The sequence below is a fragment of the Cetorhinus maximus genome, chromosome 4, assembly GCF_964194155.1.
Source record: "Cetorhinus maximus chromosome 4, sCetMax3.hap1.1, whole genome shotgun sequence".
NCBI lineage: Eukaryota > Metazoa > Chordata > Chondrichthyes > Lamniformes > Cetorhinidae > Cetorhinus > Cetorhinus maximus.
Genome location: NC_135882.1, coordinates 159,754,011 through 159,780,086, shown reverse-complemented (window position 1 = coordinate 159,780,086; position 26,076 = coordinate 159,754,011). Strand labels below are relative to the sequence as shown.

The window sequence follows — 26,076 nt, the reverse complement described above, 5'->3', positions numbered from 1 at the left end:
TTCAAGAAGGCAGCTCACCACCAACTTCTCAGGGCAATCAGCGATGGGCAATAAATGCTGGCCCAGCCAGCAATGCTCACATCCCATGAATGAATTTAAAAGACAAGCTCCAATCTTCAGTCGGAGTCGTCCTGACTGGAGAAGGTAATGTCTTGCCCTGTATTGCATGTCACTTTAATGAAAGCTGAAGCCGCTAAAAGTGCTGGACCTGAAGTTTTTAATCGGTTCTGAATGAACCCAACTGAAAAGGAACAGGCATTTTGAAGTATTAGGAGTGGACACGGAAGGGAGATCTACCTTTTGAGTCAGAGAATCGTTTAGCTTTGCTCTCACCGCCATTGTCCCCAGCCCCAATGTCACTACCTCCCATCTCTCTGACCTTCTCCATCAGTAATGCAGTGGCAGGGAAGTCCTGAGTCCTGTTCTCTCATCTTCATTTACAGGCACGTAGTAATTCAGAATGGAGGAAAATCTCAGCTGATAAGCTTAGGGGTGAGGATTTGGAGGGAGGACTTTATCTTACAATTTCCCCACCTCTTCACCCAGCAACAGGCTCATTTCAGTTGGAGGGCAATCCTTCCTATGGTATTGTGTTAAGTATGCATTAGACACAACTTGTATTATTTCAGCAAGGAGCTGAGCTAAATAGTTTACCATGTTATCCGTGTTACTTCAGCCTGAGAGAACGCCGCTGCCTTGAAACACTCTGCTATGTTAGCGTTTAAAGGGTTAACGTTAATTACATATCTTTATGACTTTCTGCTTTTTCTTTTTGGTGGCCGGGAATATGTGCCACAGCAGCAGTGATGCATTGCTGGCTCGTACAATCAAATAACTTGAACAGAAGAGGCATTGTATTGCATGATTTGAAGAGCAGCAAATTCAGAATTATTCCACTGCATGTTGTAAAAGAACACGATAGCAGAGATAAATGTTATGTCATTGCAAAATACTGTATTCCGGCTGTGAATTAACCCAGATTAATTAAAGAATTATAAGATATATCTTTTTTGTGATAAGAATTGTTCTGAGAGACTATGACCTGCTCCAGTGCAAGTCTAAACTTCTCGTAATAATAATAGGAATATGCTACAAGACTTCACTACAATCAATGAGCCCCTTTTAACTTTTCACTATTTTGCTGAAAGAAATACTAATAACAAAAAAAACAAACCAAATCAAATATCAGAAATAAACAGATTTTCCTCTACCACTCGCACCAGCTTCTCAGTGCTAATGGGTTCCAGATTCAGATTCCTCCAGCTGCTGTCAAAGACAGCTACCGAATGGTCGTTGACCCTGGTATCCTTTGCTGGCCTACAGAAGCCTCCAATTCAGTGGTGCTCGGAAGGAACTAGGTGCAACCCACATTGCTCATTATCATTGTGTGATGTTAACTAGTGTTTACTCACCTTGGAGAGACCCAATGGCTTTTCCCTCTCTGACAGAGGCCCAGGAAAGTGCCAAAGGTTGTACTTTCACAACCCCTGCATCATTAATATGTACTAGACTCCCATAAATGCATGTGGGATGTGGCTTGGTGACTTGGCATGATAGATCTCTGCACCTGCTTTCCTGCATTTTGCCCTGGAAATTGCTATTGACCAGGTGCAAAGCCGAGGGAAATCAGCCCCAAACAGCTCAAATTTCCTTCGAGCTGGAAAGAAATAGACAACAAAGTGGCCAGACAGTCAAACCTTCTGCGGACAATGTTGCATGGGTTTCTGAGTGAATAGTTTGTTGAGGATATTTGTGATCAGCTGTGCAGTGAGAATATTAACCAATTCTCAGTGCTGCCTTTGAGAAGTAGTAACTAGCAAGTTCTTCTAGGAGTGTGGTTGTATGCACAACAATTTTTTATGAATCTCAACAGAAAGTCAATGTACGAAATAGTGTTTCTGAAACTACTTGGATTCTGTAGTTCGGTGTGCTTAAAGGCAGGTTGTGGTTTCCCTGGTGAAGTAAAGTGACCTGTGTGTTTTGTCCAAAATGACTGAGTCAACCTGCAAGTTGAAACAACAGAACATAAAATTGCAAAATATCAATCATATCAGGCAATCCGATTTTTAATATCAACATTATACGTGTGCACAGGATAGAGGAGCTAGTGTAGGCCTGATGTGTGCAGAGAGTGACTAGAACTACCTCCAGGGTATATCCCCATCATTGGAAACCATGGGCAGAATTTTATCCTTGGTGTGCGGGCACGTGCGTGAAATAAAGCGCATTGACGTGAAATGAGTGTCCCGATGTCAATGCGCACTCTCGCAATATTTTGCTAGGTGGGTGCGTGATGAAGATGGAGGTGTGCCCGCCATTAATTAAGTGACTAGTTTAGGCCCTTGAAAGACCAATTGACTCCGAGTTTACGTAGCCCGTGCGATTTTCAGGCCATCGCACAGGCAAAACGGGCAGGCTATAATTTGCAAAACCTCATCCACGGGCGGGATAAGAGGGGTCAGTGGGCTTCACAAAGCGAATCATGAGTAGTTTTGGATATCACTAGCTGCTGCTTGCTTCTGTGAACAGGACAGCTTCATTTTGTTTCAGAGCTGCATTCAGAGCATTTAGAAGCTTCAGTTCAGGACTCAGTATTGTCTTCCAGGCCCTCGGAGGATTCACACCGTATGGGACCTTTCAGGTATCAGACAGCCTCCTGTTACCCTGGTAATGGGGATTGTGGTCTCCACTGGAGGCAGCTCCTCTGAGGAAGAGATGGCCAGAAGGCCAGGTGTCCCTATTCAGCTTCTAGAGGAGCGGCCTTTGGGAGGAGAGGCGCACTCACAAGGAGTGCAGGGCCAACAGGAAGGCCAAGGCGGAAGACATCACTATCCTGCTGCCAGGGTTTACAGGCGGCGATGCAGCTACCTCAATATGTCTGAGGTGCAACACCGAAGGAGGCCCTGTCTCTCAAGGGAGACAGTCACCTCCATCTGTCAGAGGATCGGCCCTGAGATTAGCTCTGACTGTATAGGTGGACAGTCCATGCCAGTGGCTCTGAAGGTCATGGTGGCCCTAAACTTCTATGCCTCAGGCACTTTCCAGGGCTCAGTGGGGGATCTGTGTGGAATCTTACAATCAGTTGACCACGCTTGCGTCAAACTGCTGACAGAAGCTTTGTTCAGGCATGCATTGACTTTTATTCAATACCGTATGGACAAGGCCAGCCAGACACAATGAGCCAGAGGCTTCGCGGCCATTGCTGGCTTCCCCCGCGTCCAGGGTGCAATAGGCTGCACACATGTGGCCATCAAGGTGCCAGCAGGTGAGCCCGGTGCCCTCGCCAACAGGAAGGGCTTCCACTCCATGAACGTGCAGATAGTGCGTGATCACAGGATGCAGATTCTACAAGTCTGTGCAAAGTACCCAGGCAGCTCCCACGATGCTTACACCCTGAGACACTCCCAGGTGCCGGGGCTCTTCAGTGCTCCAGCCCGGCTGGATGGATGGCTGCTGGGTGATAAGGGCTATCCCCTCAAAAGGTGGCTGATGATGCCTCTCCGCCATCCAAGAACAGAAGCTGAGCAGCGGTACAATAGGAGCTATGCCTCCACAAGGGCATTGGCAGAGAGAACCATCGGTCTTCTCAAGATGCGCTTCCGATGCCTGGACCGCTCAGGGGGCGCACTCCAATACCTCCGTATCGTGTGTCAGTGATAGTGGCTGCATGCAGCGCTCTCTACAATCTGGCACTGGAAAGGGGAGACGCAGTGGAGGAAGAAGATGTTGACGCAGCTGCTCTGGCAACAGACAATGAGTCCAGTAGTGAGTCCGAGGACGAGCACAGTCAGGAGAATGTTAAGGGCATAGACGCTGACCTGGGCAACCTCCAGGGAGGCAGGGACACCCGGGAAGCTTTGATTCAACACTCCTTCAGCTAGCCTACCAAATAAGAGCCACCACCACATTCCAGGGCTGCAGTCTCCATACTCGATACCTGACAGGACCAAAATAAAAGCAAAATACTGCGGATGCTGGAAATCAAACAAAAACAAAAATTCCTGAAAAACTCAGCAGGTCTGACAGCATCCGTGGAGAGAAAGACAGAGTTAACGTTTCGAGTCCATATGACTCTTCTTCAGAACTAAAGAGAAGTAAAAATGTGGTGAAATATATACTGTTTAACGGGGGTGGGACAGATTAAGCTGGATAGAAGGCCAGTGATAGGTGGAGGCAAAGGAAAGATTGCGAAAATGTCATAAACAAAAGGTCATAGGGGTGTTGAAGGTGGTGATACTGGCTAAAGGAGGTGGTAATGGTGACATTAAGAGTAGAAACAGGATGAGCAAGTCTCCTGCTCGTATCTACTGAGGATAAGGAGGTGTGGGGGTCCCCCACCAGTCCGTGACCTCTCTGCATTGTTTTGGGGCATTTTCTCCTGTAAGGACAGAGGAGCATTGATTAGTCCACCCTGTACCTGCAACGCCATTGCAGCCTGGCCAATCCCACCAGAGGCACACCTCGCAGGGCTCAGCCGATTCATGACCCTGGAGCCACAAGACACTGAGTCCAAGCAGCCAGGGCTCACCCCCTTGGCCAAATCCTGCCTCATTGACATTTGCCGCTCACATTGTAACATCTCTGAGGTCCATGGGGGCGGGATGAGCAGCTCTTAACTGTTCTGCAAAGTGACCCATGTCAACAGGGTACTCACCCTTCCCGATCGCAGGAGATTGTTAAAGCGCTTCTGGCAATGCGTCCATGTACGCCTCACCATGTTGTGGCTGCTGACCCTGGATGCCACCTCCTCCCAGGCCTTTTTGGTGAGGCTGTGGGCCTCCTCCTCCTGTCGCTGGGGACAAGTGTTTCTCTCCTTGCTGCCACCTCCTCCAGGAGGGCAGCGAGGTACCCATCTGAGAAACGTGGGGCTGACTGCCCTGCCAACCTGCCCTCCCGTCTACCGTGTCCACCCACTGTGGCATCCATGCACACGACTTCCGCATCCTTCAGTGGCAGCCTTCCAGGGGCTGCCGAGGCTGCGTTTGAATTGGCCGCCGGGTCGCCATTGGTCCCAGTGGACATGAAGCCCCTGCCCCCACCTGCCCCTGTGTGCTCATTCAAAGGCCGCGTCTTACTTGGCCCGCCCGTGTAAAATCGCGGTATGCTGCCGCTCGCAGGCGGCAGTCTGCTTCCCACCCGCCCCTGCCCACCCCCACCGAGCACACCCCCCCCGCCCCCAAGGGTAAAATTCTGCCCCGTGCCTTTTAACATACTGAAAATTTATCAAAACATATTCAGAAGACAAGGCAAACTTTCCAGGTCCCTTCATTACAAAAAGACAAACATAAATTTAATTTGAAATTGTAGATGCAGAAAATAGGATAAAAAAAGGACATTAATGCACAACTTAAACTTAACCATTCTATTTCTGAAAAGTCATGCTAAGTTCCGTTTTTTAAAAATTCATAAATCTGAAATCATTCCTATTAATCTCTAATAGCCTGTATTGAAGAGTTTAATTACTAGGACTGTACTTTAGTCTAGGTTCACTTTTGTTTATATGTTATAAATTAAGTCACATGTGTCTTTTAATTCCAGGACTAGGTGGCGCTTCATCTCTCCACTACTCAGAGGGAACATCAAGCAGGTCCATCGAGAAGATCCTGGGCAAATTTAGCAAAGATTTTCAATGCCATCACATGTTGAAACACCTGTACAATGGAGCCAGGATCACTGTCCAAATGCCACCTCAGGTGGAGAGCCATTGGGTCTCTACGAGGTCAGTAAACACCAGTCAACCCCACTTATATAGTAACTGATAAGCAGGTAATTCTATTGTGTGAGTACAAATTGAAAATTCAAGGCCATCTTCTATTTATATCTATTCTACTCCAGCTCAAGATGCAAGAAAACATTATCCTTCTCCTCTAACCTCTCTTCATTGCAATCTTTCTCTACTTAATCAATCCTTTTATGATAAATGCTTCTCTCAACTTTCTTCTCTTGTTCCTCCTTTGCACCTTCACTGTTTTGAAATGAAGGCACTTTGTGCCATTTCATACTCTGCATACTTTCATTCACAGGATCGCTAAGCTCTGAACTTCTATTTCTTGATCTTCTATTCCTCTTACAATCTACCAGTTTTTAAAACATCCCATCACCTACTCCCTGACTGATTCAGTCTTTTCACCTACTCTTTTCATACTTGGTCACTTCCTCATAACTTCCTCAACAACAAAAATAATTCAGAGCAATTTCAGCTCCACCCAGTGTTAAATGAATATAGTTCATGGGATCCCTCATTGTTGATCATGCAGCTCACGTTATACACAGTTATCTGTGGCATGACTTATATTACATCAACAATTTACTTAACATGCGAATACCAACAACAGCAGTCCAAACAATTTGGACCTTCTTGACATTCCCTCTGAGTAGTGGAGAGATGAAGCACTACTCAGTCCTGGAATTAAAGGACATATGTAACTTAATTTATAACATATGAACATAAGTTAACCTAGGCTAAACAACTGTCAGTTAATTATTACACATGCACTTAACAGTAGTGTCCCAAATTTATCTCTGCCCTATTTCACCAGAGCTGTTAACCCATGGGGAGAGAAATTTGGAATGGGCATGTTAGTCGTTCATACAATACATTATAGTCAGTATCTTCTACCATTTTAGCTGACAATTAAATGTAAAAAAAATCGTGCTACAGACAACACCACTAATATATAAAGCAGAGACACTTCAGTGAGTAAATAAAATGCAGAACATAGGCTATTTATTTTAACAGGATTTAACCAAACTTGGAATGGCAATATAATCAAAATAAAATGCACCCTAACTATTCCGTGATTCTGAAAAGAGGCAGCTCAGGAATTAGAGAATGAGTTTGATAAAATATGTAAAGGGTGCTGCACAATTTCAGATTAAGTTTAATGCAGACAAATGTAAACTGTTGCATATAGATAGGATGAAAAAATAGATGTCATATGTACTCCAGAAATGATGTTGGAATAGTCAAGGATGAAGTAGAAAGAGGGCTAGGATGCTTGGTACACTCAACACTAAACATATCGAACCAAAGGCAGAGCAGCAATCGACAAAAATAGTCGAATATATTTGAGAAAGTTATAATTAAACTGTACAATGCTCTGGTCAGAACAGATCTTGTTCTGGTCATCAAGACCCAATTTCTAGAAGCATTGTAGACATGTGTTTGATCCCTAGTGCCAAGTCTGGTTAATGTGGAAGGACTGAAGTGACTTGGGCTTTTCAACTAGTCTGAGAAGTGATCTTATGTACAAAATGGTTAAGGGAAAGGAAGAAGTAAACCAAGAAAACTGCTTAAAAATTCAATTGTTGGATAAGGAGTCACAGATTCAAACTAGTAAGAGTAATTTTAGGGTTGTCATCAGGATTTTTTTCAGAATAGCAAATGGAAAAACATTGGAATTGTTTAAGAAACAGTGGAGTGCTCTAGGATGGCTGAATTCAGTAGAACCAAATGATCTTTGCTATCTATAATCATTGTAATCTGGTAAAAATCCTCCAGCTAGCTCACCTAAACATATTTCTTTGTTCAGTTGATGTGTTCATTAGTACTCTCTAGATGACCTTTTGTTGGGCTGGGGATTGTGAACTTCATGCTGTAGAGAATGGAAGGTTTTCCTACGTTCTGTACAGTAACAGTATGAGTTACTGTAGGGTCAGGTATGACACAGGCATCATTCAGATTAATTGCACTCAAGCTGTTGGGTTTGGTCCTTCTTGGCGATTGCAACAAGTGCAGTGTAAAGCTTGACTTCAACAATATTAAGGAGACTGTCTCTAAAGGACTTTTGTTGAACTCATTGCTATTCTGCAATATAACAATCTGACACGAGGGTCACCACAAGTTTCATTTATATAGCACCGTTAATATCATAAAATATGCCAAGGTGCTTCACAGGAGCGTTGTCAAACAAGAAAAGCCGCAGTATATTTGGGCGGATGACCAATAGCTTGATCAAAGAGGTGGGTTTTAAGGTTTATTTTATAGAAGCAGAACAAAGTAGTGAAGTGGAGAGATTTCGGGAAGGAATTCCGGGGCTTAGGGCCTGGGCAGCCGAAGGCACAGCCACCATTGCTGGAGCAACTAAAATCAGGGATGTGCAAGAGCTCTGAATTGGAGGAGCTCTGAGTTCTCAGAGGACTGTAGGGCTGGAGCGCATCAACTGAACAAAGAAATAGGTTTAGGTGAGCTAGCTGGAGGATTTTTACGAGATTGCAATGATTATAGGTAGCAAAGACCATTAGGTTCTACTGAATTCAGCCGTCCTAGAGCACTCCACTGTTTCTTAAACGATTCCAATGTTTTTCCATTTGCTATTCTATCTGGCTATCCAGTCTTTGTTTTAAAACAAAAATCCCGATGACAGTCCTAAAATAGATAGAAAGGGGTGAGGCCATGATGGAATTTGAAAAGATAAGAATTTTAAAATCGAGGTACTGCCAGACCAAAACCCAATATAGGTCAGCAAACACAGGGGTGCCGAATAAATGGGACTTGGTGTGAGTTAGGATATGAGAAGCTTGTTTTTTAATTCATTCATGGGATGTGGGTGTTGCTGGCTAGGCCAGCATTTATTGCCCTAATTTATTGTCCTTGTTCAGAGGGCTTTTAAGAGTCAACCACATTTCTGTGGGTCTGGAGTTGCATGTAGGCCAGACCGGGTAAGGACAGCACTAAGGCCCTTTAGGGAAGGAAACCAGATTTTTTTAAAACCAGGGTTTTTCATGACAATTGGCAATGGTTCTCGAATTCCAGATTTTATTTTTATTGAATTCAAACTCCACCATCTGCCCTGGTGATGAGCTGAAATTTATGTAGAGTGGAAGATGGGAGGCCAGCCAGCAGAGTGTTGGAATAGTCAAGTCCAGAGGGTTTCAGCATCAGCTGAGCTGAGGCAGGGACAGGATTGGATGATGGAACAGAGGTGGAAGTAGGCGGTCTTGGTGATGAGGCAGACTTGTGTCAGAAGCTATTCCAAGTCCATTACAACACCAAGTTTATGACTGTTTTGATTCCACTTCAAAGAGTTGCCAGGGAGAGGGATAGAGACGGTCCATTTTAGTCAGTGATAATTTATTGTTTGTGAATATAAACTGTTTTACCACTCCATTTGGTATTAAGTGAAGAGAATTCATTGTATAATTGGCCCCATTCAATTAGTCGGATCTAGACCTGCAATATAGATGACCAGGACTGTGCTCTCTAGATGCTTAGTGTAACTGAAGTATAAAGCTTCTTTCATCTGCACACTCCATGAGTGTTCTTAAACTACCCTTTCCTTCCATACTCTTCTTTGGCAAAATAGAATACAGCTCTGTACTGAGTCAGCTGCTGACTGCCTTGTTGGTAGGACAAGTGAGTAGGGGCTTGGGTTATCTCAAAAAGGAGTGTAAAGTCATCTGGAGCTCTGTCGCAGATTCCTCCAATTAACCAGTTAGTGAAACACTAAAGAAACAGGAACAGATTTTACTCTCAAACTCATGACTGATGTAGATGGACAATGTAGGTGAAGACCTTAAAAGAGAGAAAATGTAACTTTGATTCTCAAGGTTCATGCTGAAAATACTGTCTATGGTTCAAGCAACTATCTATGGTTCAAACAACTATTAAACTTTATATATTATGCTAAAACCAAATTTTATTGCCTTGCTGGTTGTGAAGCTAATTATCATCTCTTTACAGTTGCGAGGTGAGACCAGGTCCTGAGTTCGTCACCAGATCCTACAAATTTTACTCCAATAACACATTCAAAGCTTATCAGTTTAATTATGGAGACAATCATTGTACACACCCCACCTACACCTTAGTGATCAAAGGGAAACTCCGCTTGCGCCAGGCTTCCTGGATCATTCGAGGCGGGACCGAGGCTGAATACCATCTTCACAGGGTTCAGATCATCTGTCATAACAAGGTGATAGCTGAGGAGATGAGCCTGAAATTGAACAGGTCGTGCCCCGGGTTTGTGCCAGGACAGAAGGTGTGGGAGCCTAACGTGAAGTACGACATATGGAGTGACGAGACAGGCTGCAACTGTTTCCGGGCTCTGAATTTTGCCATGCACGAGTTGCAGCTCCTCAGGGTCGAAAAGCAGCACCTGCACCACAACCCTGAGCATGTGGTACAAGAGCTCTTCCTGGGGGATATCCACACAGATTGGTCCCAGAGGATGTATTACAGACCCTCCAGCTATCAACCTGCACTGGAGAATGCTAAGGTAACTCTAATATTCTGACTAATATTATTGAAAGCAGTTGATGATGGAATTGTCCTCTGTTACCCGAAGTATAATTTCTTTATTGGCATGCAAAGAGATTCCTCTGCAGTTAGCCATCTTTGTCATTTATTTGTTACTGTTGTTCTTAATTATTGAGCTTTGGCACAAAAGAAATCATGAAAGCCAACAGTAAGGCATTAACATGTGGTAGTGTGCAGACATGTCTGACACTGACATTATCAGCCCAACCCCCATATCTCGAATTACCCAGAGCCTCCAGAAGTAATAATTTGGATCCAAAAGCTACTATTTAATGTTCAATTGTTAATTATAACTTTGGATAAAAACCTGAAAGGAAAAAAATTACAGGGCTGTGGGGAAAGAGCAGGATAATGAGATTAATTGGATAGCTCTCTCTACATTGGCACAAGCATGATGGGCCAAATGGCCTCCTGTGCTATGATCCTCTATGATTCTAATATCTTACTTTGTTTCTTCTTTGTGAGGCAGGTAGGTGATGACAGGAGTGGGGCAGGCAGAGATGGCAGCAATGGGGCAGGTAGGAGATAGCAGGAGTGGGGCAAGTAGGAGATGGCAGGAGTGTGACAGAGAGAGATGGCAGGAAAGAGACAGAGTAGGAGATAGCAGGAGAGGGGGGAAGCACAGGAAATACAAGATACAGGCAGAGTAGGAGATGGCAGAAGTGGTGCAGAAAAATGTTGGGATCATCACTGAGAAGTTGTTAAATGAGTTGAAGCACAATAATTCCATGATACAGAGCAAATGAAATATTGGATTTTTATTTGAAATACCTGGACTTTTGCTGTCTCTGAATTGCATGGTAGAAATTCAGAGACAATTCATCCAAAACTGAACTGGCTTCAAAATCAGGCCTGAACCCAGTACAAACTTGTGTCAGAGGCAGCCTGCGGCCACTTAACTTTTGTTTGGGTGTAGAAATAAATTATGTATTGTTCATCAACCATGCACCATGTCTCGAAATATAATTTGGGCTCAGATTTGTCAAGTCAGTTGTGACTACACACACACGTATTTATCACATATAGACCATGTAATCTTTATTTGTGACAAGCTTTTAAGTATATTAGTAAATCAGGGAGAGTTTAAATGTGAAACTGCGGCGTAGATGTAATGTTGCTAGGCTAGTAATCTAGAGGCTTAGGCTAATGTTCTGGGGCACATGGCAGCTGGTGGAATTTAAATTAAATTCATAAAAATCTGGAATTTAAAAAAAGATGCTAGTCTCAGTAATGTTGACAATGGCAGGGGGGTTGCAGGTAGTGATGGCAGGATACAGGCAGAGTAGGAGAGGGCAGTCCTTCAGGGAAGGAAACCTGCCATCCTTACCTGGTCTGGCCTACATGTTACACTAAATCCACAGCAATGTGGTTGACTCTTAAATACCCCCTGAAATGGCCACTCAGTTGAAGGGCAATTAGGATGGGCAACAAATGCTGGCCTTGCCAGCGATGCCCACAGCCATGAGAGAATAAAGAAAAAAACCACAGAACTCATTCGGTACGAGGTAACCTTATCAATCAGGACAAGTGATTATCTCTGGTGTAAGAGCTGCGCCAACTGAGGTTTCTTCTACTGTGAAGGGTTCATCGTAGCTCCAAGTCTAGGTGCAAACCACCTCCCTTTATACCCTTTCTCATCATTATTACGTCACATTCAGTATCATGCTCCTACTATAATTTTCTTTTGTCTCCAAAACTTTATATAAACTTAATTACAGGTTGTCATATTTTTCCCAAATGGTTTGATCTACTGCTTTAACACCCTGGTACCCTTACGATTTGTGTCAGTAAGTACCGGTTATCTCATGGCATAGCATATGTGTCATGCAGTTCAAGCAGCTAAATCTGTTGAATATAAGTCTGGTTTACTATTTGGCTTGGGAACTTGTCAACTTCCAAGTTTGCCTGTATCATCCCCTGTAATTTCATTACAAATACATAACCTTCTTGTTTTACCAACCTCAACAATTATATCATATCTGAACCACGCACTTTATTTCCTTATCCATTTATCCACTCCACAATTATCTGCTTAAACATTTCCTTACACAAACTGCAAAACCCTAATCAGGCACTTATTTGTTACTTGAAGACATTGTGGCTTAAGTTAGTCAATAAAATTTACTTTTGAAACAGAGCAATGTTAAACTAGCAGATTCCCTCATCCGTCAGCCACAGGATTTGCTGTTACTGTTTCAGATACCCATTTCCAAATTGGTCTCTCACATTGTCAGAGCTTATTATCCATCCTGCATGCAGCCAAAGAATTTTAGCAACTTCTGCAATTAAAAATGGATCAATACAGCAAGCAGACTTGTCACTAATTCAGCTGAGGGATGATAAAGAGGCAGCAGGAAAGGTGATTGTTTTTTTCATATATGGCCAGTAAGAGCTCCCAGATACTTAATAATATTTTACTCTCTTGGCCCAGATACAAAAAACTGAAATCATAGGGGAAGTTAACATTTTATTTCCATGATGCCTCATTTTTAACTTTTGTATGTCCTGATTAAGCCTTTCCATTTACGTGTCCCAATATAAGTTAGATGGAGATGTTTAGAGGCAAATTTCTAAAGGAGCCTTTGTCAAACCTAAATATTCCTAAGAGGAGACGTTCCCAGTAATTAACTGAGATGCATTTCCCCATCATATTGAAAGAACAATGGGCTATCTCAATGGCTCAAGGAATGAATGCACCATGTAGTACGGAATAGGAAAGTCCAGGTTCCATGCATGGCGCATGCTGAGTTAGTTGAACTAAACCTGAGTTACAATTGGAATATGAGACCTAGCCTTAGACGCTCAGGTTGTGAGGGAAAAAAAATGAAAATAATTTAAGACTTATGCTTTTAATTATTACTGACTGACCATTAATCGGGAATTGGACTCAATTTGAGGACAAGATCAGCCTCGGCTGCAAATTCACATCTGCAGCCTTCCGCATCTTAAAAGATGCTTCAAAGAAAAGCAAACAAATAGTAAAGGAGATTCGGCTGAGAAAGTCTCTTGTTCAGGCTGGCTTTGGCTGTATCAGTTAATGGAAGAAACAAATCTTGATTAAATCTCTCCTCCGGGCCTTTGACAGTATCATCTGGACATTCATAATCAAGCATTACTTTATTCCTACCGCTTCTCTCTTCAGGAAATGTTATCTCCCTGTCCATCTGACCTACGATCTCAGTGCAGAAATATGAGCTGATGCAAAACCCATTTTCTCTAGACAAATTACATAAAGTTCAGCACACTGCATGAATTTAGCAGACAACGAGACACGCAAGGAAGGGCCCTGAAGAGATCCTTCGTGTATGGCTTCATGCCTTTGATGAACCCAGCCTGCCCTTTTACTGAACTGCATAAATTATCAGTACTTTGAGACCATCATGCACTTCATTAGTTTAAAGCACTTTAGCGTTTTTAATACAGCATTTCCAGCATGTGCCTGACAGTCACTTGACAGAAGGTTGGGTAAGTTACTGTTTGAGTACGGACCAACAATGCATGGAAGTACTGAAGATATGTTGTATCACATCAAAAAATGTCACGGACAATTTAGTAACTATCAAAACATCCGAATTCAGTATGTGACTACTGCTGGATTTTATTTTGTCATTGTCCAGCATGCTTTGCTGTGCACCCTGCTTTTTGCCTTTCATATAGTTTCAAGTGTCATATCCCTGTCCTCTGCCATCCACAGTGTTGACTAGGATTGGAGGAAGCTCGTGTGGAGCATAAAGCTGGCACAGACCTGTTGGGTTGAATGGTCTGGTTGTGACCTGTAAATCCACGTAATTCTACTTAGTTAAGCTCCTCAAGGTAACCGGAAAAGATATGACATGGTGCCTCACCGCTCGTCACCTCAACAGCATTGAAAAGTTAACTCTTTTTCTCTTCCCATAGATGCTGCCTGAACTGCTGAGTATTTCCAGCAATTTCTGTTTTTATTTCAGGTGTCAAAGTGGGCAATATTTTGGTTTTGTAATCACTTTTTGGTGTTGGTTGAGAGATGAATTTTGGCCAAGACACTAGGAGAACTCCCTGCTGGTTTTCAAATAGTTTCATAGAACCCTTAACATCTACCTGATCAAACAGTTGGGACCTTGTTTTAATAGATCATCTAAATTTATATTTAAATATATATATAAGCAATATCTACACTGTATTCATGCAAGATATCACTGCATTCTGGACATGATGCGTTGAGCATAAAAAGATCCAGTAGCACTGCCTGGTGTGCATTTTAACTCAGTTATATGACTCTTTTATTTGCTTTTAATATGTACATTGTCACATGAAATATATTTCCAGGTTAAAAAACAATCTTCTCTCCCCCTAGCTGTGTAACACCCCATGCTTCAAATTTAACAATGTGTACTAAGAATGGGAATGGTAGCATACTGGTTATATTAGTGGCCTAGTAATCCTTAGGACTGGACTATTGCTTAAGAGACATGAGTTCAAATCCAACCAAGGCAGCTGCAGGAATTTAAATTCAATTCATTAAATATATATGGAATAAAAATCTAACACAGTAATAATGACCATGAAGCTACTGGATTATCATTAAAAAAGCATTTAGTTCACTTATGTCCTTCAGGGAAGGAAATCTGCCATCCTTAGCTAGTCTGGCCTACTTTGTGACTCAAGACCCCCACAGCAAACTGGTTGACTCTCAATTGCCCTCTGAAATGGCCTGGAACTAATGTGGTTATATCAAACTGCTGTGAAAAAGCCTATAAAAAATAGCTCCCTATCTTGTACCATTATGGGTGTACCTACACCATAAACTCTACAGCCATAGACTCACTAGTACCTTCTTGCTATCGTTTATAGATGGCCAATAAATGCTGGCCTTGCCAGCTAAGTCCACATCCCATGAACTGAATAAAATGATATTTTTATGTTTGATATTGGAATGATGCAGTATAGAGTAAAAGAGTGAAGAAACTCCTTACTTCACTGCTTTGTGCAAAGCATCTATGATACATCTATGGTATAAATTAAAGAGTGTCAATGTTCATGGATATAGAAAGCTCTTAGTGAGACAGTTAAAAGATTTGAAGAACCTGAACAACAACAACTTATATTTATATAGCACCTTTAATGTAATGAAATGGCCCAAGGCGCTTTACAGGAGTATTATAAAAAAAAGTATTACACTGAGTCACATAAGGAGATATTAGGTGTCATATGATCAAAAGCTTGGTCAAAGCTGTAGACTTTCAAGAGTGTCTTAAAGGAGGACAATGATGTAAAGAGGCGGAGAGGTGCAGGGAGGATATTCCAGAGTTTAGGGCCTAGGTATAACTGCAAGTACAGCCATCAATGATGGAAAAATTAAAATTGGGGATGTACAATAGGCCAGAATTTGAAGAGCTCTGATATCTCGGTGGGTTGTGGGGCTGGAGGAGATTGCAGAGATAGGGAGGGGTGAAGTCATGGAGAGGCTTAAAAATAAGGTTGAGAATTTTAAAATCAAGATGTTGCTTGAGTGGGGGCCAGTGTAGGTCAGCAAGCACAGGGGTGACTGGGGAACAGAACTTGCTGAATGGCTTATTGACAAGCAATGCCACATACACTACTTATCCTGTACTTTCCCAGACACTGAATTCTTAATCTCAACAAGACCATCAGGGGAAATGCCGTACTCTCCAGCAGAGACTCTTGAAGAGTGGAAAGCCAGGAAAGCCAGAAATTTATTTATTTGGTTGCTGTGCGATTTGCAGTTTGATTACCGGAATTGGGGGGAAAATGCATTTAAAAAGTCGAGTGGAATGGAATTTAATCAATTGAACTAATCCGATCACTACAGACCTAGGGGCAGGATTTTTACCTTGTCAGGCAGACGTGGTGGGCGGGTCCAGGAACGGCCACAAAAACAACCGCTGCCCGTGGTTGGGGCCCGACCGCGATTTTGCACTGGCCAGTTAATGGCCAGCCAGCAAGAAAGGCACGCTCAGAGCCTCAGCGCTGCCGGGGTGGGGGCTGAAGTGTGCGCATACACCGGGGTGTGCTCAGTGAAAGCTCCCTGAAGGGAGCTGAAGATTTTTAACATTATAAATGAAGAGTTGAAAAATAAGGAAAACATGTCCCCCCCTCATGTGACTCTGTCACATGAGCAGGGACATGTTCAAAATGCGTTTTAAAAGTTTTTATTTTTTTTAATCACTGGTGGAAACCTCAACCTGCCCATGGATGAGATTTCACAAAAAATGCAAAGGCTGCTTGGCGGGCAGTGAAAAATTCAATTTAATTGATTGATTAAGGGCCTTCATAGGCCTCTCAATTGTCAGCGGGAGTGACGACGTCATTGCACACTATTTTACTCCTGTTCGGGTCGGGCGTGTGTCTGCCCAACGAGGCAAAAATTCTGTCCCTAGTGTTACCAGCCACTTTCACAGAACTCCCAGAGAGTGGAGGCTTGATACTAAACTTGTAACAACTGGGACCTGGTGCCTAATATCTCATAGTTCCCAGGCACTGGTCAGACATTCAAAATGAAATACTAAATGGTTTTCGGAAAGGAGGTATTTCCTATACTGCAAGCAGATGTACCACGTAGACACTGCCAGCAGTCATTCTGTATAAGATTTAAACAAAGACCATCCCCATAGTAACCCAGTATTTTCATCTGCAGCAAAAGAAATAAGTGTGGCGTAGATGCTCCGTGGTGACTGGAAAGCATGGGGCTTCACATGGGGCCTGCAGTTTTTCATTCTATGAATCATACTGACCCAAGCAATGAATTAAAACCTCAGATCCTCTCAACGCACAATGATGGCTTCAGTTAGCTAGCTCGTTCCTCTCACATCAGAGAGGATTCTTGAACTTGCTTGTTACATGTATCATCTGCTTGGCAAGTTCACGAATGAAAAGATATACAGGCGGTTTGCTTTCCCATTATCTTCGGCGCACTTCAGGAGTCATGAATCTTGCTTTAGAAATTAACTGTCTGGCCCGTTCCTAATCACCATGGAAAATGTGAACACAGCATGAGGACAGGATTAGATGTGGGTCCCATGGCATGCACACAATGAGGGTGATGCCTGTGGAACTATGCCCCGAAAATGAATCGACTGTCTATTTACTCGTAAAACAGTGGCAGTGAAAAGCAATCCCATGTGCTTCCTGCTCCTGCTGAGAAGTGAGTTTTATCAATGTCAGTTAGAGATAGCATTGGCTGATAATCAGTGGGGACGGGAGGAGGGGGGCACTGAAGTGTGCGCATGCACAGGGGGTACGTTGATAATCTCCATATTTAAATTTTTTTTTAATTCATTCATGGGATATGGGCATCACTGGATAGGCCAGCATTTATTACCCTTGTTCAGAGGGCATTTTGGTGGGCCTGGAGTCACATGTAAGCCAGACTGGGTGAGGACAGCAGATTTCCTTCCCGAAAGGACATTTGTGAACTCGATGGGTCTTTATAACATTCAGCAATGGTTTCATGGTCACCATCAGGCTTTTTAAATTCCAGATGCTTATTGAATTGAAATTTCACCATCTGCCATAGTGGGATTCGAACCCAGAGCATTACCCTAGGTCTCCTGGATTACCAGTCTAGTGACGATACCACTACGCCATCGCCTCCACGTGTAGTCACCCAACACTCCACACCCTAGAATCATGCACTTGAACTTCAGGAGAGAAGGGCAGAAAAAAGAAAGGCTGCAACCTGCTCACAGGGAGGTGGCTGGAGACTAGAGGTGAAAACCTGTCAGTTGGCAAGCATTGTTTGTTTCCTGTCAAAGAGTGTCAAAGCGATATTCTAAGAACCTCCAAGTCTTCATGGATATTGGCCATAAAAACAGAAAATGCTGGAAAAACTCAGCAGGTCTGTCAGCATCTGTGGAGAGAGAAACAGAGCTAATGTTTCGAGTCCACATGACTGGAGATTCAGAGCTGCAGATTGGCCAGTTGGGTTCTATAGGGGATTAAGATTTTAGGGAAAAAGAAATCTTTGAGTTGGAAAAGGAAACTGTGGCTCTTTTGGAGGCAATTTTGTGGAGATGTGGATGCTCCACTTGGGGTCTGGTGAGATAATAAGATCAAGAACACCGGCAGGTGAAGAGGATAAGGTAAGGAGTGACAGCTGTAAGTTACACTTTAGCAATGTGCAAGTGGGTGTGTTTTAAATGGGCTAGATTCTCACCCCATGGCTCTGAAATTATCCCACAAAATACTAGCAATCAAACCTAATACATTCATCCAAAATTCCTCTCTGCTTTCTTAGTGGAAGAATTAACTCCTATTTTAAACATGTTAGCACCTTTGTTGTTATAGAGAGGGATTTCAGATGAACACATGTTTTTAACATCATGCAACATAACCTTAAAGTCTAGTATAGAAAGAAATTAGATCTTAGGGCTACTGTATATTTTTTTTTGTAATTGCTTAACTCAAATTACTGAATAATTCAAATTTTTTGCTGACCCCATTCAAGGCTAAATAAGATCAAAATTTGCTGAATGTTGTGAGGAATGCACATTGCACAAGATGAAGGAAGTTGCTGAACGTTTAGTGAGACGGGTTGGATTAGTACCACAGATCGTGGGTAGAAGAAAATAGAGTTGGAGAGAGAGCAAACTGATGGGAAACCCAGAGTTAATCAAAGGAAAGGGAGAGAATGAACCAGCTGGCATCATAAATTCTCATGTGAATCTAGCGACATTCTCTGGCACACAAGCTTGAAAATCCTGCCATTAATGAGCCTGGTCTCTAGCAAAGTGGCTTACGTACGTGGAATGCTAACTCACTCCCAGATCTAGTTTTGAGACAGGCTCTGTGATAAAGTGCTTCGTATAAACATAAGTGCAGAAGAAAAGGTCTTTACTCTGAATTAAAGATAAGAGAAAGGGCTCTTTAAAGTCTGATATTCTTGCTTTTTCCCACGGCCTACCTCCAAGGAAGGGAGCAGGGTGGGTGGTTGTTGGTGGGTGGTGGGTGATTCAACAACAGCTCGTTTTGGTACACCATCTACTTCTGATAATTCAAAAGCTTAATTTGAATTACTGGACAATTTGAAGTTGAATTGTGTTTATAAGGGCTACTTGTACCGGTTGACTAAAATTGCTTAATTCAGATTATCTGGGTAATTCAAATTTTAGGGTAAAAAAATCTATTTTGAAGTAAGAGTAAACTGGATTGATTTTTTTTGGTTTTTTTTAAGTCCTGCCTGTGATTATAAATGCAAGTTTTTATTTTTATTTAGCACCTTTCACAACCACCAGACATCTCAAAGTGCTTTACTTTTGAAGTACTTTTGAAGCATAGGTACTGTTACAATCCCCATAGAGACCAATAAACGTTTAAAAAGAGATTGGAATTCCCAGTGACTGACTGAAAATCCCTATGACAAGATTTTATATTTTAAGACTTTTACTGTAAGAAAATAACTAAAAGCAACAACAATTAAACATTACTTAGAATGCAACTAATACTTTAAACTACAGAAAAGATATCCCGCCTTAACTTAGTAACAGAACTGAAAATCCCACACCACATTTATACATTACAATTCTATGGAAAGTGTGGTGTAGTCTTTACAGGAAAAAATCCAAGTTACTCCCCCAGCTTCCAACGGACTCACTTTCCCCATTACACTGAGTCGTAACATCCAGTGCTCGTCAGAAGTCATTTCCCCCTGTCTTCTGTGAATCCCTGAACTGAATTCCAGCAGCAAGACCCACTCTGATGATTCCTTCTCCCGGTTATCCCAGGGCTATACTTTCAGTGTGCTTAAATTTCCACAGGTTCCATCTCTTTGACCAGAGAATATGCTCTCGCCCATATTCTGCCAGATGGCTAACAGAGAACATCGCTTTCCCTGCTTTTTCCAATGGTTGCTGTTCCTGTCTCTCTATCCGGGACATTCTCTCTGTGTGTCCAATGTTTGTGAGTCAGTAAGTCTGCAATAGTGAACAGCTGTCTCCCCCTTTGTGTTCAGGTGTTAAATCTGGCACTTGGGTTTCAATCGGATTTGACCTAGGCCCCCAGTCCCATGGCAACCAGGTCACATCAACTTATAGCCAAGCAGAACTAGGAGGAGGTCACATGCTCCATTTTACCTTCAATTAAAAGAAACAGTTTAAAACTTAACTACCTTATAAAAGTTCTCATTCGTAATGCTATTGTGGTAATGCAGGAAATGCAACAGCCAATTTGCACACAGCAAACTCCCACAAACAGCAATGTGATAACCAGATAATCTGTTTCTATGATGTTGATTGAGGGATAAACATTAGCCAGGACTCTGGGAATAACTCTCTGCTGTTCTTCACAATAGTGCCATGGGATCTTTTACATTTACCAGACCAGGCAGATGGGGCCTCAGTTTAATGCCTCAGGCCAAAAAATGGCACCTCCTGTAAAAAATTAAGGTCTTTAATAAATGGGTATTTCGTGCATTTTATGAGATTAGCTAAACAGCATTGATTCTCTCGCTGGAAAGAGGATGTTGACATTCCTAAGCCTATAGAATGGCGTTCTGTGCACCCCTTTATCTTCCAAGTGTTTAGAAAGGACCAGGATATGACCCTCAGCAAGAGGTAAACTCAAAAGTTGACCTCGAGTGGGGTGACACACAAGGTGGGTGGTAACCACCCTGACGTTTTAAGTACTTGTCCTGTACCCATTGGTCAGAATAGTTAGATGATTGACACTGGGTAAGCTACCAGCCCCCCAAAAAGAGGGTACAGGTCAGCTGAGCTGCTGAGGCTGAGGTCGGGCGGAGGTCTGGAGAGGTCCTGCTGAGGGATTGTAAACTGCTGAGGTGTTGGGAGGTTGCAGTATTCATCGGTAGCCACCTTCTTAAGGTGGGTGAGGAGGAGGAGGATGGTGAGATCAACACATTCTATACCACCTACTTGTCTGCCGTCTGGAACCAGTAAACCACAACTGTCACGGATCATATACTTTTCATGTCTAATTAGTTAACATATCATATCTAAACTGTTGTTTCTTCATTAGCTCAATAAATAATCTTAAAATTACTTATGACTAGTCGACTGCCTATTTAGGCATCCAAAATTCTTACACTCCGACAGTGCAGCACTCCTTCAGTACTGAGCTGGAGTGTCAGCCCTGATTTTTATGCCCAATGGTATGAATTAGGTCAATCTTTTTGGGTCAATTTGTGTTAAGGTGGAATTGATATAGATTCTCCAAGGTGAGTTGTGGGGCAAATAATTCATATCTACCTCAACTGCACATTCAATAAAAATTGTGGTCTGACAGCTTTATAACTAATCATCATATGTAGTCAAATAAATATAGCCAGACTATTTTGCAAGAATTAAAGAAAATTTATCAGGCTGGGTGCTGCAGTGTAAATTTGAGAGTAACACAGAATAACAGAAAACAAGAATTAGATGTGCCAAGCATTTTATTGTATCCCTCCTTGGTTAACGTTGCAGAGGTATGAACTTTATTTAGAGAGCATCCATCTGAGTGTTACATTTGAAGCATATTTTGCTCTGCAGATTTTTTATAAGTCTGCTTAAGTTCACAGAACAGTAGTCGGAATATGCATTGACCAAAGTTAAATCGTAACACTATCTAGTTCCATAATTTATCGCTTAGAATTTCTACTTCTGCCGTTTCAGAGTCACGATCATTCCTGCATGGCCTGTCGGATAATCTACCGGTCAGACGAGCATCACCCTCCCATTCTACCTCCAAAGGCAGACTTGACTGTAGGACTGCACGGCCAATGGGCGAGCCAGCGGTGTGAGGTACGGCCAGAGGTGCTCTTTCTCACTCGGCACTTCATATTCCATGACACCAACAACACTTGGGAAGGACATTACTACCATTTCTCGGACCCCGTGTGCAAGCACCCAACTTTCACCATCTACGCCAAGGGCCGTTACAGCCGAGGGACCCCCTCAACTAAAGTAATGGGAGGAACAGAGTTTGTATTTAAAGGTAATATCAAATTGATCAATTAATATTTTTGGCTGTGAGCCATCATAGAGGTCATGAGAATCATTACTTGGCCCACTAGGAGCAATGTCATCATCTGAGTCTCCGAGGCAATCCACTCCTAGTACCTATACTCGCACTATTTGATATAGCCATGAACTGCTCAGCTCTTTGGCAATGTAGTTATGAAGAGGTTAAACAGATTAAGAAAATCCTTGCAGTGTGCACATGATATGTGCTGCTGGTAGGGCTACCATATTCATATGGTATTTTGTCTTCAACTGCCCTGCCCCAGTGCTCCCACCACTGGTCACCCACACGTCCATCCTCAAAGTACATTGACTTCCCATGCATATGTGGAAGCCTTTTGGGTGATTCTTGCATGTCAGTCAAAACAACATTTCTTTCTCAGTTTCAATATTTTTATAACCAATATACAAAGTAGCCAAAGAACATGTTAAGCCTTTTCTTTTTCAGTAACTCTTGTGATTATTTTATCCCCCTGGGCTGCTTGATGCAAAGCCGTGAAGGGTAATCCTCAATTTCCGCGGACTCCAGGATAGTCCTGGAGAGTTGGTAACCCTAGCTGCTGGCAAGTGAGGCTCCTGGCAGCTGTGCAGGCTCATAAATTACCCCGTGTGAGTTATTCTTTCACTTCAAGCAAGGAGACTGCAGAAAACCAAAGGCTGCTATAATGGGAAAAGTGCACCTGTCACAAACACCAGTGTATGCACCTAGCATGTTCACATTAACAGTAAAGCCATCATATCACTGTCCCTGTGTCCAAGAGTGCAAAATTGAATATGGCACAATCTCACGACAATGCTAATATCGCGTTATGAATGATTAAGTGCACATGATCAGCATACACAGGGTTGCCAGAAATGTACTACACTTGCTGGCATTCAATCTACTATAGTACTGGAATGACTGAATGTTACTTTATCACACAATGCAGGCATTCAAATACTGGAAGCAAAATCATTAGATACGTTCATAGGTTGTGATGTGTCCGAGTGACTCTTTCCAGAGTTACCTGAGCTAATCAGAACAAAAATCACTGAAGGTGTGCACATATTAACCAAGTTTACAAGATTTTGGTTTTTTAGTGTGCTGTTAGCTGCTTGACAAATGGCTGAACAAGGTATTCCTACTTGCCCCATCAGTTGTATGTTAGCTGTAAAACTGTACGTGTGCAGAGTAAAAACATACATTCCTGAGCATATGTTAATATAATGACAGAAAAAAATGAACTCCCATTTTAAGAGTATTCTCACTGCACTGAACAACTTAATTTCGATTGTTGGAGTAGAGTAGAGAGATCTTTAATCTGCATCTAAATCATATATATGGCCTGTGGCTTTTTCAGGCTGATACTGGATGCCAAAAATCAGAAGTTTTCCATTTCCGACTGTTACAATACAGCTGATAAGCACAAAAATGAATCAAGAAAACAAAAAACACATCAAAACCTGCAAACATTCCCAACATTAATAAAGCTATATGAAATGTCTTCCCTTGGAACAGTTGCAGCCCAGTGCAGTTTGAGCAGAAGTGAATATGGATGGTACAATTTAATATTGATTGTTTGGCATGATCTTTTCAAATTTTGTTTTAGTGAACCACATGAAGGTAATGCCAATGGATACTGCTACTGCATCACTCTTAAATGTCTTCAATGGCAATGCATGTGGAGCTGAGGGGTCATGGCATGTAGGAGTGGAGCAGGATGTCACTCACACCAATGGCTGTGTGGCCCTGGGGATACGTCTCCCTCACACCGAGTACGAGCTCTTTAAGATGGAACAGGACTCTAAAGGTCGATACCTTCTGTTCAACGGACAAAGACCTAGTGATGGATCCAGTCCAGACAGGCCAGAGAAGAGGGCTACATCTTATCAGGCTCCTTTAGTCCAGTGTGCTGCATCTGTAGTAGGACTGGATGAGTCAATGGAAGATGGCAAACAAGACAAATCAAGCAACAATGGATCCGAGAGAAAGCACCACTCTGGTGGTGCGTTTGTATTACTGTTTATCTGTGTGATCAAACAAGTCTTCAGCTAAGCACAGCCTCGTCTTGCTATGGTTTCTATGATGGAAAACTCTGTGACTAGAATTGCTTTCTCCATCCAGACAGTTTATTGACTTGATGCACTTCAATGCTGAAATACTGTTCCTCTATTTGAAGGCATCAGTATGATTTTTCCACTTTGAACTCCCTCCAGTCAACTTCAGACATGGAACAAGTAGCATCTACTGCACAACAGTAACAGCACTTTATTACGATGGAAGATTTTATCTGGCAAGCACTGTAAAAATGTACATAATTTGCCAAGCATATTCAAGCTAATGTCATCTGTAGTATTCTGCTCCCAATTACTATATGCTTCAGGTAATTCCAGAGGGTATTTTTAATTGGTAAAATGAACTAGTCTTTGTATATTTGAATCAAGGATTTCAATGTGTAAAATCTGGAGTTGTTAAAACGAATTATGGTTAACAGATAGAAAGGAGCTACTGTCTTCCATAAACAGGAACACCAGTTAAAAATTCATCAAGGTATTAATTAATTAAGGTATCAAAAAATACTATTTCTACATTTTATTTTTCCTTACGTGAATACAAGTAATTATTTGTATCATTTATATAAAAGTTAACAACATTTCTGCTGTGGGTTTTGTGTGGCACTTGTTTATCAGTTACTTTGTTAAAAATTTAGGTATAGGTTTGATATTATTTATATACCAAGGCACCAGATTTGTTTTTACTGGTCTTGTTTTTTAACTCTTGGCATCATTCATTTTTTTTCTGATTTTAGAAATCACATTAAGCACGTATTTTTGAAAAGTGCATTTGGCAATTATATAAGTAAATCATTATAATGTTGTTTACTATTTTCTGATTTTAATGTGTTGTCTGTTTGTTGTTCCTTCTTTCTTAATCATTTCTATAGAAAGCACAAAGGCTTCAGATCAAATAAAGCTGATTGATAGTTTTCTTAAATTGCAAATGATATTCCATAATTGTGCCTATGTGCCAGTGAGCACATTCTTCAAATCATGTCCTAACATTTAATTTAGACCATAAGACGTAGGAGCAGGAGTAGGCCATTCGGCCCATCAAGTCTGCTCCGCCATTCAATGAGATCATGGCTGATCTGATAATCCTCAACTCCACTTTCCTGCCTTCTCCCCATAACCCTTGATTCCCTTACTGATTAAAAATCTGTCTGTCTCAGCCTTGAATATACTTAACAACCCAGCCTCTACAGCCCTCTGCGGTAAAGAATTCCACAGATTGACTACCCTCTGAGAGAAGAAATTCCTCCTCATCTCTGTTTTAAATGGGCGTCCCCTTACTCTGAGGTTATGCCCTCTGGTCCTGAACTCTCCCACGAGGGAAAACAACCTCTCAGCATCTAGTCTGCCAAGCCCCCTAAGAATCTTATATGTTTCAATAAGATCGCCTCTCATTCTTCTAAACTCCAATGAGTACAGGCCCAACCTACTCAACCTCTCCTCATTAAAAAATCCCTCCATCCCCGGGATCAACCTAGCGAACTTTCCCTGGACTGCGTCCAATGCCAGTATATCTTTCCTTAGATAAGGGGACCAAACCTGTTCACAGTATTCTAGGTGTGGTCTAACTAGTGCCTTGTATAATTCCCTATTTTTATACTCCATTCCCTTTGAAATAAAGGCCAACATTCCATTTGCCTTACCTATTACCTGCTGAACTTGTATGTTTGCTTTTTGGGATTCATGCACAAGGACCCCCAAATCCCTCTGTGCTGCAGCTTTCTGCAGTCTTTCTCCATTTAAATAATATTCATCTCCTCTATTCTTCCTGCCAAAGTGCATACCCTCACATTTTCCCACATTATATTCCATCTGCCAAGT

The 26,076-nt window shown here is 42.2% G+C and overlaps 1 protein-coding gene across 1 annotated transcript in view; it reads left to right on the top strand.

Moving 5' to 3' along the window:
• Positions 1 to 25,071, top strand: part of LOC144679984 (protein APCDD1-like) — a 32,301-nt gene extending 7,230 nt beyond the window's left edge. Inside the window, exons 2-5 of the mRNA XM_078541044.1 lie at positions 5,539 to 5,719; positions 9,683 to 10,214; positions 21,859 to 22,180; positions 23,796 to 25,071. Of these exons, the coding sequence (XP_078397170.1) occupies positions 5,539 to 5,719; positions 9,683 to 10,214; positions 21,859 to 22,180; positions 23,796 to 24,241 (1,481 nt within the window). The 3' untranslated portion in view covers positions 24,242 to 25,071. The remainder of the gene's footprint in view (positions 1 to 5,538; positions 5,720 to 9,682; positions 10,215 to 21,858; positions 22,181 to 23,795) is intronic.
• Positions 25,072 to 26,076: the final 1,005 nt, after the last annotated feature.